The sequence below is a fragment of the Lagopus leucura genome, unplaced genomic scaffold, assembly GCF_019238085.1.
Source record: "Lagopus leucura isolate 7727_CA_CO unplaced genomic scaffold, USGS_WTPT01 Super-Scaffold_100022, whole genome shotgun sequence".
Taxonomy (NCBI): domain Eukaryota; kingdom Metazoa; phylum Chordata; class Aves; order Galliformes; family Phasianidae; genus Lagopus; species Lagopus leucura.
In genome coordinates this window covers 8668032-8685347 of record NW_024962275.1, presented here as the reverse complement: position 1 = coordinate 8685347, position 17316 = coordinate 8668032, and the positions used below count along the sequence as shown (strand labels likewise).

The following is a 17316-nucleotide window of genomic DNA, read 5'->3' as shown; positions in this document are numbered from 1 at the left end:
CCCCCCCCATCCCACTGCTTGCTCTCGTCAGCTCTTAGGGTTTGACTAATTGCTGCCTTTTCATTTTGGGCAGTTGGCCTACTTAATCAATTTCTTTCTGCCTTCTTTATTTTCAGCACTGGTCCTCTGGAAAAGGAGGATAAAAGCAGCCTAGGAGAAGCATGTTATGCCTTCCTTGTTACGGACTTGCTCGTGTCTGAACCTGCTTCTTCCTCATCTGCTTCTCTGTGTCCCCAAGGCACTGAGTGCCCAGACTCTGTGCTTTTGGAGGCTGGGTGCTGCCTGGTGGCTGCTTGGTGCTGAGCCTCGCTTGGGTCTCTGTGCTCCATAGAGTTGGGTTTGTCTTCTGATTCAGGGACTTTAGCCAGTTATCCAAAGCCAGAGAGAGTGCCCGAGAGGCAAATCTCATCGTCGTTTTGCTCTGAGGAAACCACATTTTCCTTCTGTACCCTCAGTGCCTGATTCCAAGATCCCAGACTCTGCGAAGAATAAAACCAGGAGGCTTTACTATCTCTGCATTCCTCACGTTTGGGTGCAACTCTGATTCACTCAGAACTGTGCAAGCCCTTTAGCAACAGGGGTCTGCTGCTCAGAGAGGCTGTGATGCCCCGTCCATCCCTGGAGGTGTTCAAGGCCAGGTTGGATGGGGCCCTGGGCAGCCTAGGCTGGTATTAAATGGGGAGGTTGATGTCCCTGCATGTGGCAGGGGGTTGGAGCTTCGTGATTCTTGAGGTCCCTTCCAACCCTGGCCATTCTGTGATTCTGTGGACTGCTGTATTTTGCTCCATAGCCCACAAAAGCAGATAGAAGTGTTGTCAGTTAGTTCCCAAGCTTGGTGGGCCTTGTTGGGCATAATAGAAGGCTTCTGAGTGCAAAGCAGTGGTGGAGCTGTTAGGTACATCCCAGCCTTCAGGATGTGCTGAAATGTCTGCTGTGATGGGGGAAGCCTGGAGTTGGAGGTGATGTATGTATAGTGAAGTGCAGTCCTTAGGGTTGGGCGGTGTGCTTACAAAATGCAGACAGCACTCAGTGACTTCTTCAACCTGGTGCAGGCGATGGCAGCAGTGTGGTTATTAATGACGTTCAGTTTCAGATGGGAACAGAGTCTCCAGGGGAGACTGCATCAAGTTTTATGGTGCAGGTGCTTTGGATGCAGTTCCAGCAGTTAAGGAAGATTAATTCTTATTCCTCAGCTAAGGCTGATGATAGGAGGCTCCTTAGTGTGGGGTCAGTGAAAGGAATATGTGTGTGGAAATTCTTTAATACCAACACTGCAGAGTGCAGCACTGGAACTGGAGATGTGAGCTCACGAGATTGATGTCTGTGCCTCAGGTAGAAGGCAGGAGCTGGAGTTGTCTTTTTGAAGAGTCCTTCCTGACCACGAGCACCCAGATGGTGAATGTGTGCCTGGGGAGTGATGGGAGGCAGAGGGGAAGGATTTACTGCCTGAGTTCAGAAGCTGTCTCCAGAGATGTGTGCTGAAAACACAGTTGCAGAGAGCACAGAGGGTGCTTTCCTCTATGGGATCCTAACATGTTCAATGTAGTGGTTACAGAGGGACGAAGGAAAATCCCCCAGGCATTTCCTTGGCTCCCAGCATTCATCATATGTGTCAGAATACAGGAAATACTTTTCAGAGCCTTTGCTGGGTTCAAAACATTACAGAAATGGAGACTAGAGGAGCATCCCTGGGTATGAAGCACACAGGGATTGAAGGAACCCGAATGTTCTGATATTATCATGTCCTCCTGTTGCAGAATAGAAGTACTGTTCATCTTAACTTGATTAATAATGTCTCCTCCAAGCTTCCATTCCTATGTAGGTCCCCTCATCCTTTCTCTTTTCTTTGTTAGTCTATAAGCATGTTTCCTGTTCAGACATACCCAAGCCCGGAGATTAACGTGTTCTTTGCATCCTTTCATCCTGCTATCATTCCTGCTTGTTTGCCTTATATCTGCTTTTCTTTTCCTCTCCCAGGATTCAATTGCAAATCCTCTCTCAAAGGAGCTATTAAAAAAAGAAAGAGGGAAAGAAGAAATACTTTGCCAACTGCTGCTCCCATGCTGGGCCATGTCCTTATTTGTCATCAACAGGCACTGCTCAGCTTTGGAGTAATTCCCCCTGGATCACGCAGTGTGCTTTGGGACTGCACTGCCTTTTGCAAAGAGATTATTGATGTCAGTGCTTGGGGTTGCACTCAGTGCTTTCTAACTGCAGGCATGCCCTGCATTTGTCATCCATTAAACAGTTTTTAGAATTCACAGTAAACGGAGGGCCAACAGCTTGAGAAATATATAAAAATGCTATTCCCACTGTTGGAAATATTAAAATAATATATCCTGATGAAAAGAATTGTTCTGAATGAGGCTATGAAACAAAATTGCTGATGATAAAATCATCTGTTCTTCTTTCTGACCTTGGTTAGGATGACTCCAAAAAGCACCAACAGCATCTGGTGCTCATGGTGCTGTGAATTACTGCAGCCATGGAGGGCAGTCGCTGCAGCATGGAACAGGGATTTGCTCTGCTTTGCTCAGCTCCTGACCCAAGTTAGGCCTGGGCAAATGCCTGAAGTGCTTGTGGTGTGCTGTAAAACAAGGCTGCTGCATCTCAGCTTCAGCATCAGCACAGGTCAACCTCTATGAAATGCTCTGGAGTATTTGTAGAAGATTAAACCGTTATCACTATGAAATCTGGGGGGCTTTAAAAGGGTGTTCTGCTCCCTGAATGTGCATTTAGCAGTGAGCTGAATGTGTCTGGGGAATTTGCTTGAAACCCGACATCCAACCCAGTTATTATGATTAACTTAACTCTTTTTTCCAGTGGTTTAGGAGCAACCAGGCTGTTGGTAATCCTGTGTGTGATGTCTGCTTACAGAACCAAAGTCCGTGTGTTCCCCAGGGCTGCTGAGGTTTGAGGGCACCCTTGCATGGTTTGGCTGCAAGGAGCCCAAGAGTCCCCAGGAAATCCATTGTGGTGCCACTGCTAAATGAAACTGAAATATAAAAGAGCTCTGAAAAATGCTTCCCTTCTTCTTTTAAACCAAGGAATGAAACTGAGGTATTTGCAGCCTTTTCAGTCTGTTAGCGACCAGTAATGATTATGAAGCAAGATTTCCATGGTAGAGAAGTGTCAGAATGATCTGAAAGAGGCTGACTGTGCTTCATGTCAGGAAAAGAGCTGAATGCTTGAGATATCCTTCCCCTAGTTCCCTTTCTTCAAAGTAATCCCTTTGTATACTGAGCCCAACCTCAGCCTTCTGGTATTTGCAGGGGCAGGAAGTTAGAGACTCCGGGTTAATCCCCACGGCCTGTGCATTTGTCGGCACGCAGCTCCTGCTCCCCTTCAGGCCACGGGGTGCGTTTGGTGGAAGGGAAGCTCTCTGATAACCTGCAGTATGTTTGCGTCCTCCTAGCTAGATGTCTGTATCTCAGAGCTGTGATTCTTCTTTGTCGTATCCCTCTTTCAAGCTCAGATAGATGGCTGGGGCTTTAGAGCCTGTCAGTGCTGGAGGAGTGGCCTTGTGCCCTGTGTCTGTACTCCTGCGGTGTGCAGAGGATCCGATCTGAGTGAGCCAGACCAAAACATGAAAACCAGATTCCGGTGTCAGCCGTGCGGTGAGGTGCCCGGATTCCCAGAGTCGTTCAAAGAGCAGATGTGGTTCCAGGGGGATGGCTGGGAGCTGAAATAGCAGTGAGGAATTTCAAGTCTTTATCCTTAAAGATAAAATTACACCTGGGTGTTCTGTTGGTGCTATTTCCTACAGTCTGATGGGGGATGATAAGGAGTCTAGGGTCTTCCTTGGAAACAAAGATGGTAACTTACATTTGGATTCCTAATTTGAGCCTGATCCATATCAGCCCTGGAGTGCAGTGTTTGAACAAACAAAGCCCAACTCCTAAAAATAAAGCAGTGAGATGAGTATTTGCCTTAGCTAAGAAAATCTCATGAGATGTGGTCATGAACTGGAGGCTTCAGGCCTTCTGTTTGCAGATGCTTGTGTAATGAACTGCGGAGTGATTGCTCTTAAGAGGCTCTGCTTCAGTCTCTTGAGGGATGATGCATCTCGTGCATTGCCAAGTGCATCGTTCTGAAATTCTGTCTGAAGTTTGGTCTGAAGTTAGTGTACAGGGGGGAGCAAGGTTGGGAGCAGAAGAAATTGGAATTTCACCATGAGGAGGTGGTTGCAAAAGCTTCCTGTGGGGCGGCTGCTGCAAGGGATTGTGTGGGGATGAGGACCAGGTAATGAGACTTATTTCCCTCGAGTCAGCTTAGAAGTGGGACTTCATTCTTAAATGTTATCCTCAAAGGAAACTTCCTGGGAAGCATGTGAGGAGCTCAACAGGAGTGCAGTGCTGTGGTTTCTGTCACCGCTTTGAGCTGAAAGCACTGTGATTCTGCAGGCAAGTGCTTGATGCTGGGCAGCCTGATGGTTGGGGAAGCTAGGACATAGTGCTGCTGGAAAGGTCAACTCATGCTTAGATTGCCAAGCCTTGTTTGTTTGTGGTGTTGCACTGCAGAAGATTAAAGGGGCCGTATTGGAGGTGGTGCTCCTCCACCATGCAGAAGACTTGCTTTGTTTCTCAGACTGGAGTGGAAGCCCTGTGAGACCTGAGCTGCTTGCTCTCCTGTCTGTACCTGCAGTGCAGGTCAGGGCAGCGCGATCACTTCTGCAGCTTCACCACAGTCGTGCCCAGAAAATGAGAGTTCTGCGTGGTCATGGAACTACGTTACGTGTTGTTGGTGAGAAGGAATATTGGTGCACCATCTCTGTTAAGAACTGATCGTATTTTCTTCAGCTCCCTGACCTGAGCGTGGAGAACAGCTTGTATTCCTACAGACAGCGTGCTCTGAAATGTCCTGCTGCCTTTGCTGCCTTTGTCAGTGGGTTGTATCTAATGGGAGCTCTGGCAGCAGACACAGAGCAGGCACATCACTGCTCTTGAAAGAATTTTTCTTTTATCAGTTGAGCTCTGGCCTCCATGCAGCAGAGTTACATGCCAGCAGCATCTCCCCAGGAGATGAAAGCAGGGGCTTGTTTCAGGAGCAGCTATTTTGCTGCAAGAGCTCCTGCCAGAAGGACTGTGCTCTGATTGCCTTGCCTTGTTCAACAGAGCATGTCTTCAGCCCCCAGATTCTCTCCTTGCTTTGTGATCGTTTATTTGTAATTATTAACCGGAAAGAAAAAGGGGTGCTTGGGATTTAGGAAGTATGGGACACCTTTTGGAGGCTTCTTAAGCACATTTAGGATGAGTCTGGCTAGTAGTGCAGTAAGTGGCAGAAGAGGAGAATGGATGCAGAGAGCAGTCCCTAATTTGCCTTGCTCAGGTGAGGTTGCAGGGCAGTAATGGCAGTGACAGCAGAGCAGGGTCCTGTTTCAGTTCCTCCTTGAGCTGGTGGTTGCCATTTCTGCTCTCAGTGAAGGGCACGAGCTAGCCAAGCCTGTCTGGAGTGACACATGACAGAAAAGAGTTTTTGTTTATATATAGATTGAGCTTTTCTGGAGTGCTAGGCAATTCTTTGGGTTCTGTTGCATGTTATTTGAAAGTCGTCTTTAGGTCATTCGTCTTTGGTGCCAGGAGTCCTTGTCCTTAACCCCAGCACCAGGCAGCAGCACAGCATACATTTCCCCATCTGATCTCCCTCCCCATTTCCAGCTGGACTCCACTCTTCCTTCTGATCTCCATTCCCAAGATGCTGGGCTCCTGTCCAGAGATTTCCCAGCCCCTTTCTCTATTCCTTTTTGTGCTCTGGCGTTGCTGCATCCGTACAGCATCACCACAAGCAACCTTCCTCTGTACTGCGTGTGCCAAACACTTGCATCTTCACATGTCGCCCTGAAACAGGACAAATCCCCTGTGAAATTGTGCCTGCTATTACAAGAAGCACCCGATCCTTGTTTCTTCTGCCCAGTACCCAGGCTGTTAGCAGGGATGTAGCTCCTGAATTTCCTTCCTTCTCCAGTTGCTGTGGCTGTGTGTGAGGCAGTGGTGGGATGTCACTAAGAGGGCTGTGTGCAGCCTGGCACGGCTCCTGTCCAGGAATGCTGCTTCCTATGGCAGTGTGCCTGTGTTTGTGGGTGCTGTAAGCTGGGGAGAAGAGGACAAGAAAGGCTCCAACTGTGACAGGTTGGTGCAGAGTTGTGTGTAGTGTTGTTGTTGTTGAAGTGGTGGCCTAAAGGAGCAATGAGGGGGAGAAACGTTTAGGAAGTCATCTTTCAGCAGGCTGGAGGTACGCAGAGAAACGGAGTGGGTTCAAATGTGCTCACTTTTCTGAAGTGTCTGAGTTTACACGAGCATGTTTCATCTTAAAGCTGTTCAGGATGCTGGAGCTGAAGGAACCAGCTTTGCAACCTTGTGTAAGCAGTCATAGAGTCATAGAATGGCTTTGGTTGGAGGGACCTTGAAGGATCATCCAGTTCCAATTGCCCTGCCTAAGGGCAGCCCATTCCACTGCCTCATGGCCCTCTGAGTTAAAAATTTCTTCCTAACATCTCACCTAAATCTCCCCTCTGTTAGCTTAAAGCCATTCCCCTTTGTCCTTTCCCTATCAGACTGTGTAAAAAATTGGTCCTCCTCCTGCCTGTAGCTACCTTCAGGTACTGAAAGGCTGCAGTGATAAACTAAGTGATAAGCTAAATAAACCCAAAGCCAATAACCAGGACAAGTCAGTAAGAGATCCCTTTCAGTGCTTTCATTTCTGTCTTATTGGTCAGTGCATTGAAACCAGTCCATGTTTTGGAGATGAGGAACTGTTGCACGCTTGGCTGGGAGGTGAAAATCTCCCCAGGGACTTTGCCCATACAAGGCGGGGAGATGATATTTGCCAATATAAGCAGCAGTAATCTTTTGTGACTCATTCAAGGGCATCCATACAGTGAAATAAAACCAAACCCAGTGTGATCACATCAAACTCCTCATTTTCTGAATGCGTGAATGTGTAGATGAGGAGATCCTATTTTGGGAAAGGTTCAAGGGAGGCAATCCATGGTGAAGCTAGTCCTGGCCAGCTTAAAATCACGCTCTGAGCAGGAAATGCTTTGTAGTAATGAATGTGTGGAAATGAATCCATGCGATGCAGGCACTCTCCAGAAGCAGGTTTGGTGGCATAAGGGCTGCTCCTCAGCATAGTGTCAGTATCAGAATATCCCCCATCCCTGGAGGCATTCGAGGCCGGGTCGGGTGGGATCCTGGGCAGCCTGAACTGATGGGGGGCAGCCAGCCCACAGCAGGGGTTGGAGCTGAGGTCACTTCCAACCTATGAGAAGAAACAATAGGAAAGCAGCAGGAGAATTCAGAGAGGAAAACAAGTTGAGTTACTCTCAGCTCCTGCTTTACACCAGTGCAGATCTGTCACTGAAGTCATTTACACCGGTACAACTGAGAACTTGCCTCAAAGCTTTTCAGCAGCTGAAGGGGATTTATTTTGGATGGAAAGAACGTGTTCGGCATAGCTTGGCCAAATGACACCTACAGTGGACTTGGCAGCTGTTAGCAAGTATCTGTGGGATGTAAACAGCAAAGGGAAAAAGGACGGAAATAGAGCGAGCTGCGGGGGAGCGGAAAAATGGGATGAAGGTGGGGAAAGGAAGTTTGTGCAGCTGTGTGGCTGAGGCTGCAAAGAGTCCATGCAGGTGAGCTGAGTGAGCTGACGTGTTGGCTTTACCTGCACAAGCACCGAGACTTTCTATGCTTAGTTGCTGACAGCCCCATGGCTCCGATCTGTGCAGTCTGCATTTAAACCCATTTGTGATTTGACTCCTTTGGCATGTGGGCACAGCGGGTTCCCCAGTTTGTGTTATGTGTCTGTGTATAAATCCTTCCCTTAACGCCAGCCTTTCCATGCAGTGACCTTACCAGGTAGCCCCGTGTCTCCCTGCTTGGAGATGCTTTGCTATTTTTACTTCTTATCCTATCGAAGTTCATCTGTTCTATCACCAGGCTCCATCGTTGCTCTAAGATCCTTCTGCCTCTGTTGACATCAAGGAGGATTTTAGGTTTACTGTCCCAAGGGAATTGGTATCATCCTCAAACACTGCCTCCTCATCTGCCCCTTGTGTGTGTGCTGAATGAAATTGCTTCTTTCTGATAACAGCTTGTCTCCGTTTGCTCTGCTTTCCATCTTCAAATTCATGATGAGTCCATGTGCTGTGCCATCCCATCGTCACAGTCTGGCTGAGGTTCTTGATTCTTCCAGTGATTCTTCTTTCCCAAAGGTCTCTGGAATGCACCCATCCCTGAGTGCTCGAGAACAACGCTGGTGGATGTTGGATGCTCTCCCTTGAAGCCATGCAGACTCTTCCCCCCATGGTTGTTGTTCCCGTGTCGCTGTCCTTCACACTGAAATCAGGGAGACTTTTTTGAAGCCTTCTGCTGCCATTCTGCTTTTTCTGTATTTGGCTCTTGTTTAGCAGTGGAATGGCAGTTCAGCTGGTGTACATTCAACTCCTTTAGAAGGCAACGTTTATGTGTCCATGGTTTCTCAATGGCTGTTTGTCTGATAATGTCTCTTTTTGTTCTTGGTACAGGGGATGCTCCCAGGTCGGGGTTATCAGGGCGCTGATTGAAGCTGGCATCCCCGTGGATATGATTGGAGGAACGTCCATCGGTGCCTTCATGAGTGCTCTGTACGCAGAAGAACGCAGCTACAATCAGATGAGGATCAAAGCCAGGCAGTGGGCCATGGTGAGAACTCCAAATGTTGCATTTCCCTTCTCAGATGAGAGCTTAAACACGAGCATTGGTAGGCAGCAGCCATCCGAGGCAGTGCAGCCGTCTGCATCTGCGTGCCCAAAGGCCTGGCAGGGAGAGAGTGAAGTCCAAAGGTTGCTCCCTGTTGTGCTGCAGCCCCAGGAGTTCCTTGAGGAGAGCAGCATCCACATACTTGGTTTTGCTCTGTGCAACCTCCCCGCTAAGATACGAATGCAGAACGATATTGTTCAAGCGTGTCAGCATGCACTGATTTCTGTTTTGTATTTATTTGATGTGCTGGAATCTGTTTCCAACTTTCAACAAATGTTTTTTCTTTTGTATAATTTTCTCTCTTTCGTTCTCACATGCTGTCATTTTTCAGTGGAACTGATTGACAGAGGTAATCCTTCTCTTCACTAAATGCAAAACGTGTGATTCATGTTGTAGCCTTAGAGTTCTGGAGTGGTGATGCTCTGCTGCAGGAGAACTGCTTGAAGTTAATACTTATTACAGACAAAGCCATATATTCGTTGTTAAATGAAGGTTTGGGAGGTTCTTTGAAACAGTGACATCTGTGAGTGAATTCATCGTGGGATGTTGGGGAAAGAGGATACTAGCACCAGGTTGCACTGGTTGAATTTGAGTAGTGAACATCTAGCATTGTTTCTGAAGTTTGCTAGTTACAGTACTGTTCAGATTTTGCATTATTTATATGAAAATCAGATTTTAATGTTGGTTTCCTTTTTGAAAGGCAATTCTTAAATCGCATTGAGCTCTGGGTCTGCTTGAATCTTGAGTTTTAGGCTGAACAAGAAGGCATTGCTTGTGCATCAGTACTGTTTGCCTCTTCTAGGTACCTTCCAAGCTATGGAGTGAAGCAGAATTGCTGTACAGCTGTAAGACACCACGTACCTTGTAAGCTAGCTGCTCTGTGGCACTGCAGAACTGCACTGGGAACTGTGCATGTTTGTGCAGTGCCAGTGGGAGGGTGGCCGTGGGAGCTGGGCAGTTCACCTCTGTCACTGGGGGAGTGCAGCTCGTGTGCTGTGCTGCAGAGCTGCCTGTGCTGGGAAGTGCCTGAAACATCAACTGTGACACAGAGCAGTTTGCTGCAATCAGAAGGCTGCGCGATGCGGAGGAGGCTTGAGATTAAGGATATTCAAACCAGTGGTGCTGAATCGTTTCAGAGCATTTAACCTTGTGGTCTTTATTTCCTGAGCTTCAGAGCAGCAGTGAGATCGCCCTGCAATGACTCTCCCTGCCTCCAGCAGTCTGTGGCTCACTGCCTTCTCTCAGCTGCCCTTATGTTTAATGGTCAGGTCGGAGTGCTGGAATTTTCCTCCATGCACTTGTCCAAGGGATGATCAGCTTGCCTGGCGTGCCAGGTCTGGCCTGTGTGTGGGGAGGCAGTGCTGCTGTGTGGGCACCTCAGCCATGGGCTTCTGTGGCACTTCCATTATTGCAGCTCCAGCACTTGCTGGCCTTGGCTGTGATCACATTTGCTTTTACCAGAAATGGTGAAATGAAGAAATTTCTGCTATTGATGGACTTCAAAACAAATTGCAAAGCTGAAAGAAGGTTTGCAAAGGGAAGGACAGGCTTTGGCCCAGCGATGCGTTCCGGCCGTTCAGGTGTTTGTCCCTTGAAACCTGTTTTAAGGTTAATGTCCTCTGTTAGAGCAAGTATTTCACGTTATTAATGAAGAATGGATTTCGTTCAGGTTTGTATGATTGTGCTGTCAGGTCTGTGTTTAAACCAGAAATTACAGAAGGGCTTGAGAACAGAACAGCCCGCTCTGCTGGAAGCCTTCTCCCTGCTGGCAGCCTGCTCTGAGCTCCAGCCAGGAAAGTGTTCGTGTGTTACAGTGAAGAAAGCAGTGCAGCCCCCCTCCCCGAGCTCAGATCACAGCTCATTTACAAGGTAGTTTGAGGTATTAAATATATATGTATTGTTATTTTTTGCCAGTGGCTTTTGTGAGTTATTCACAGAATCACAGAATGGCCAGGGTTGGAAGGGACCTCAAGGATCACGAAGCTCCAACCCCCTGCCACACGCAGGGCCACCAACCTCCACATTTCAGAGCAGCCCAGGCTGCCCAGGGCCCCATCCAACCTGGCCTTGAACACCTCCAGGGATGGACGGGGCATCAGAGCCTCTCTGGGCAGCTGTTCCAGCTCCTCACCACTCTCACAGCACAGAACTTTCCCCTGACATCCAACCTCAATCTTCCCTCCCTCAACTTCAAACCATTTCCCCTTGTCCTGCTGTTATCTCCCCTTTCAAAGAGTTGATTCCCCTCCTGTCTGTAGGCTCCCTTTAGGCACTGCAGGCTGCACTCAGGTCACCCCGCAGCTTCTCTTCTCCATGCTGAACAAGCCCAGCTCCCTCAGCCTGTCTTTGTAGTGGAGGTGCTGCAGCCCCCTGCTCATCTTTGTGGCTCCTCTGGACTCTCTCCAACAGCACCCTGTCTTTCTTGTACTAGGGGCTCCAAATCTGGACGCAGTGCTGCAGATGGGGCCTCACAAGAGCAGAGTACAGGGGGAATTATTCCCGATTGCATTGTGATGCAGCAGCTGTAGGTTAAGTGAGGAGAGCGACTGCTGTCCCCAGCACCCTACAGGAGCAGGGCAGATCTGCAGAGCACACACACAAGATCCAGAAATGAGCAGGCAGAGAAGGGGCTGCTTCCCTTAGTGGCAGCTGAGCAGATCACTCCCAGTGCTGCAGTCCTGGCTCTGTTCCTCCAGAGCAGCATCCCAGGCAGCAGTGCTGCTCTGCAGGGGGGCTTTGAGGAGGGACCCCAGCACTGCGTGCTGCTCCAGTGCTGCTTCTGTGCTGTGCAGCCTGCGAGCTTTTGCTGGTGGTTATTGCTGGGCTCTGTGTGTGTCAAACCTCACGGCAGAGAGGCCGCAGCCCAGGGGGGGATTTGAGATGTCTCTGTTGTGATGGATTAGATAACTCTCGTTGGCTTTCTTCTTTTTTTTTTACACCATCAAAACAAATGCTGGTATTTGTCCTGCAGTCATTTCTCTTCCCTGGTATTTTTAGAAATGGGCAGATCTGTAGTACTGCACTTTGGGGCTGAGAGAAGGGGATTTTTTAACCAGACGTGTTTTCTGCACCTAATGAAGCAGCAAAGAAATGACTTTATTTGTGCTGTCACAGAGGGGGCTGAGAAGCAGCAGTCAGGTTGGTTGCTGTATAGTGCCTCTGTTTTCCTTCTGTCTCTTCTTTTAAGCAGCAGGACTAAAACTAAACAAACAGGCAGACAAAGCTTTCATGTTAACAGAGTGCTGGGGATTTATTTATTTTTTTTTTACAGGAGGATATTTCAACGTATTCATATTTCATAAAGAATGGAATATTCTGTTGTGGAAAGGAACAGGATTATAGGAATCTGCAGTTAAAAGCTTCCAGCAATGAGAACAGTGTTAAGAATTGCTGGGTAGGATCCCGCAGCCGTTTGCTGTCTGTGGGCTGAGGCTGTGCTTGCACGACAGCTCACATTGATGTAAGCTGGGCTTCCTGAGGTTGCAACTGTACAGTGAGGTGATCTGGCCCAATTTAATCACTTTTTTTTTTAACCTTTTGCCATGCTGCTTTGTGGCCAGCCCAGCCCTGGAGCTGTTCCTCTAGCAGGTGGCACGGGAAGGAGGGATGCAGGCCAGGTTGAAGGCAGTATGCATAGCTGGGAGGGGATGGATGCAGCACCACATGGGGCGGATTTGGCGTGGGGCTGCTGCTGGGAGTCAGGGTGAAGCATGAGGAGGGGGTGCAGCAGGGTCCCCCTGGGGTCCACCTTGGGACTGGTGCTCTGCAGCATCTTGATCAGTGGCACAGGCAGTGGGATCGAAGGCATCCTCAGCAGTGTGCAGATGATGTGGAAGAAGGAAGGGATTCCCTTCAGAGGCACCAGGGTGGGGCTGGGGGCTGTGAGGGCGCCTCCAACCCAAACATTGGGTGGTTTTTATTTGTCTTTTGTGAATTCCTTTGCCTGCTACCCTGATTTACTTTGTGTGCCAGTTCTTCCTCTGCACAACAGCAGCTACAAGGATGGGTCCATGCAAACAAAGGCAGAGCGTTAGATGAGGAGGCAAACGCTGAGCTCAGTTGGCAGGAAGAGCAGGCAGAATATTATGGGAAAGATACCTCCTGGCCAGAGGGGTCAAAAAAAGGTGAAGGGAGTGTTGGTTTCTGAGGCGTAGTCCTGATTCATCACAACAAAATGTACCAGAGGCTAAAGCAACCTCATGTGCACAGAGAACCCTGAAGAGATAAGAACTTAGTTATACATTTTATGTAAATAAATGAGCACATTTTGTCCTTTAAACAGGGCTGAAAAGTTAGAGGACGTGCGCTGGCTGTGTGCAGGAGGGGCTGGAGGAGAGCCTGGGCCCCACGGGGGTTTGTTGCTTTTTAACAGCATCTTAAGTGTTATCGACTGGTGGTGAAGGTTTTACTCACTGGGTTTGTCTGCTTGCAAAATCTAAATCAGGACAGACTGCTTTTCCCTTTCTCAGCTGACCATCATTCCCTCTGTGATTGCCTTTCAGGTGGAATTCTATGTTCCAGACTGCTGATAAAAAGCAGAAATATAAGTTGCTTTTCTGTTGTTGTTAAATCTTAGATTTGTTGTAGTAAGAGGAGCAGGAGGAATCTGTTTTCCACATACCTATAGCTGTGACAGCTCATCTTTACCATTTGGATTGTATTACCTGGGGTGCTGAAATTAACCCCAAACGAAGCATCATCATTTGGGAAATTCAGATCCTGGGTTGCACACAAAATCCAGAACCAATCACTTTGAAAGGTGTTGTTAACCCGTCCTGCAGCTGCCTGCAGCTTTTTGCCAGCTAATGGTTGTGCAGGTGGCACAGTAATGTCACAGCATCAGAGCATCTCACCTGCAACTCATTCCCTTTCCTCCTGTCTCCTTTGCTGCCCTCCCAGCTGGCTATGGCTTCAAAATGCTCCATTTGGATTTATTATCTCTTTAAATTTTTTAATAGTTCACCTTTAAATCTGAGCTTCCTCTTTATCTCCTTCTGCCCTTGGGATGAATCTCTCTCTCACTGTTTGTGTGAGTAACGTTCCCTTGTCTCTTAACTTACTTGTTTTGTGCATTCCATCGCTTGTTTCACTGACAGCGTGCAGCCCAACCCTGAAGAGGGGCGACATGAAATTCTGGATTCCTGCTGTTGTAGTTTAAAATGTTTTTACACTGGCACAGGTTGCCCAAGGAGGCTGTGGATGCCCCATCCCTGCAGGCATTCAAGGCCAGGCTGGATGTGGCTCTGGGCAGCCTGGGCTGGTGTTGGTGACCTGCACACAGCAGGGGGTTGGAACTGATTGAGCATTGTGCTCCTTTGCAACCCAGGCCATTCTATGGTTCTGTGATAATTTTTCTACTCCTGCTTTTAATTGTATTACTTGCAACAAATTTTTCCCATACCTTTGCTTTTTTTTTTTTTTTTTTTTTTTTTAAATATCTGGGTGAAAAAAAAGCCCTGGGGTTACCCTGGTATTGACACCAGTTTGTAACCGTCCTGCACCAAAGAGCAAACTAGGCAGAGGTACCAGTTCAGTTCTTTTTGCCTATTCTCACCTGTTTCTTGTTGTTCCACTCTTTCCCTGTCTCTCCCTTGCTGAAATTCCTTACCCATGGGGGAGCTTTTAAAAGTCCCTCCCAGTGGGAGCCATTCCAAAGGGCTGTGTTCATCTGGAGGATGGTCGGTGCAGTGGGTGCAGCTGTTCTCAGGTGGCAGAGGGAGATGGATGGCAGCAGCAGCTCTCATTTGTGAGAATATTAAGAAATAGCCATTAATTAGAAAGCTTTTGTTCATGTACAAAATTACTTCAAGCCTTAACTGCAGGTAAAATATAGAGACTGTGCCATATATAGGTCATTTGCAACAAGGATAGCCTGCTGTGTGCTGCACCCTATGGAGACACCCTTCTTCAGTATCAAGTAATGGAGTTTTTGCAAATTCTTCTTTCCTGGAACTCAATGCTCTGAGCACCACCAGAGGCCAAATCCCCATTTTAAGTACCAAACCAATTCCATGTGACCCTTAGGCTGGGGTGGGACGTGCAGTTTGGATGCACAGTCATCCCCCTGTGTGAGCAGTGCTAACGGGTTGCTCCTTGGCCCCGTGCTGAGACTCTCAGCTTCTCCCGCATTTTCTCTTTGTATACTTGCTTTTCCAGATTCTTCTTCCCCTTTATTGTGCATGGCTGTGTTTCCTCTGAGTAGGTAGATCATATATGCTTAAAAGCAGCTGGGCACAGCAATGTAGGCTAATCATTCACATCACTGCTAGAGTAAAGCAAACACCAGATGTTGATTGCAGAGCTTTAAATAGATGCAGGTTTTTAGAGGCTTCTTCATGCTGTGGGGGTCGAGCTGTGTATGCTGCCCATGTCTGCCAATGTTTGTTAAACTGCAGAGCAACTTGGAGGATAAAATATTTCATCTAATATAAATGTTTATTTTTTTCTAGTGAGGCCTTATTTGATTATAAAAGAGTAAATTCATAGAATCATAGAATGGCCTGGGTTGAAAAGGAGCACAGTGGTCATCCAGTTCCAAGCCCCTGCTATGTGCAGGGCTGCCAACCAGCAGACCAGGCTGCCCAGAGCCACATCCAGCCTGGGGCATTCCTCGTGGTTTGTTTTTGTCTTCAGCTGTGTGTTAACTGAATCTGGTATGTGTTCAGACACAGCATTTCGTTGGGCTTTATCAGACGCTGAGTTCCATAGCATGGTTACAGGACTGATGTGGCCATAATGCTGGTTGGGTTATTAATTGCATTGAAATCATTTCATCTGTAGGTTAGTGTGTGGTTGTGCCACATCTGAAATGGAGAGGAGGGGAAGAAAAGGAAGAGGAAACCATGAGAGCTGAGTTACAGCTTGTGTGTTGGAAGAGACATGGCTGCCAGTGCCTGCCCACTGCTGTGGTACAGTGGTGTGTGCAGTGCTTGAGGAAACCAATGGGATCTGTATCTGACCTGTATTACTGATGGATGGGTTTCCTTTCCATGCAGGCAAACTGTGTACATTAGGGTAAATCCTAAACACACTGTAGCTTCAACTCAGAAGGGAGATAATCAATAATTTATTTCTATTATTAAAATAATTTGTACCATTTCTGTGCCTTTGTTAATGGGCCCATGGAGTTGGAGTCCAGTTTGGATTTCCTGGTAGAAGGGACACAAATGCACAGTCCTCCATAGCCTCACTGCAAACCAGTGCAGAGCTTGGTGCCTTTTGGTGTGTGTTTATGATGCTGTACAGGGATTTATTGGTTGTGGATTTGTAGTTGTTTTTCTGTCCCCTTGATGACTTTTGCACAGCAGTAGCAATGCTTCCCACACGTCCGCTGTAGAGTCTGGAATGTGCCCTCTCTCAACTTGCATGTGAATGGTATGAATTACTTGAAATGTTTTTTGTTTTTGTTTCTTTTTAGGTTATGAATTCAGTGTTTAAGACTATTGTAGACTTGACGTATCCAATAACCTCAATGTTTTCTGGAGCAACTTTTAACAACAGCATCAGCAACATCTTCAAGGATAAACAGATTGAGGTAGGTTGCTTGCTGTACTGTGCACACATATATGTGGCTGCACTGCATTCTGCTGTGAGAAATGTCTTTCTTCCATTCTAGTTTTAGGTACAGGGCTGTGGGATGCTGGAGAACACACTGCAACCAGGAATGTCATGTTATGGTGGATGTTCATTCATCTTGGTGAATTTAGGAATACACAAGAGCAATAGTTTCACTACTCCTGTTTGACAGAGGGACCCATTTGGCTGAGAGCAAAAGTTCAGTTGTCCCTGGAGTCAAATTGCCGAGATGGTTTTATAGTTGGGTTACGGAATGTGACTCTGAGAGACCCTTACAGCACCTTACAGAAGAATGCTGTTAACAGGACAGCAATGGCTTCATGCTCTGTTGGTTTTTGAAGACTGTGGGCTTATGAACAGCCTATTGAAAGCTGAGATAACATCCAGGCTTTCCCTGCTCCACACACAGTGCTGTAATCGCCGGGTGCTGTGTGCTCCGTCTGAGCTGACACCCTGTGCACAGTCCTGCTTCCCTCCAGCTGCAGCTTGTGAAGTCAGTTATCAGTGGTTGTTTCTCCACCACTGGGCTCGCAGGAGATTTGGGTACCTTGCAGTCTTACCTCATTACAGTCTTAACCACATTATTCCTGTGTTTGGAATCCTTGTGATAAAAGATTCATAAATATATTTAAAACACACTGACAATTTGCTGCATAATCTGAAACATTCCCTACGTAAGTGCAAGGATGAAAGTAAATGATTAATCATCACATGGGGCTTAAAATAGTGTTGTGCTGTGCAGGTTTTAGTGATAAGACCCGAGACTGGAATTATTTTTGTTGTTACTTGGATGGCAGCAGCCATCCTGCTAGCTCTCCAGCCGTGCACGTCCCTTCCTGGAGCACTCCAGCTTCTATATTTGGTTTCAGCAGTGCCTGATAGGAAAACCAGAGCGTTGGGTGACTACAGCAGCTCTGTCTGTCTGGTTCGATGCAGCGGAGGAGCTGCAAAGCATTGAGATCTTCATGGTGGTGCTGAGCTCTGCCTTCTCCCAGTTAAC

At 47.6% G+C, this 17316-nt stretch overlaps 1 protein-coding gene across 1 annotated transcript in view; it reads left to right on the top strand.

The window, feature by feature from the left end:
• Positions 1-17316, top strand: part of PNPLA7 (patatin like phospholipase domain containing 7) — a 118543-nt gene that overhangs the window by 77929 nt on the left and 23298 nt on the right. Inside the window, exons 27-28 of the mRNA XM_042878729.1 lie at positions 8528-8684; positions 16159-16275. Coding sequence (XP_042734663.1) covers positions 8528-8684; positions 16159-16275 — 274 coding nt within the window. The remainder of the gene's footprint in view (positions 1-8527; positions 8685-16158; positions 16276-17316) is intronic.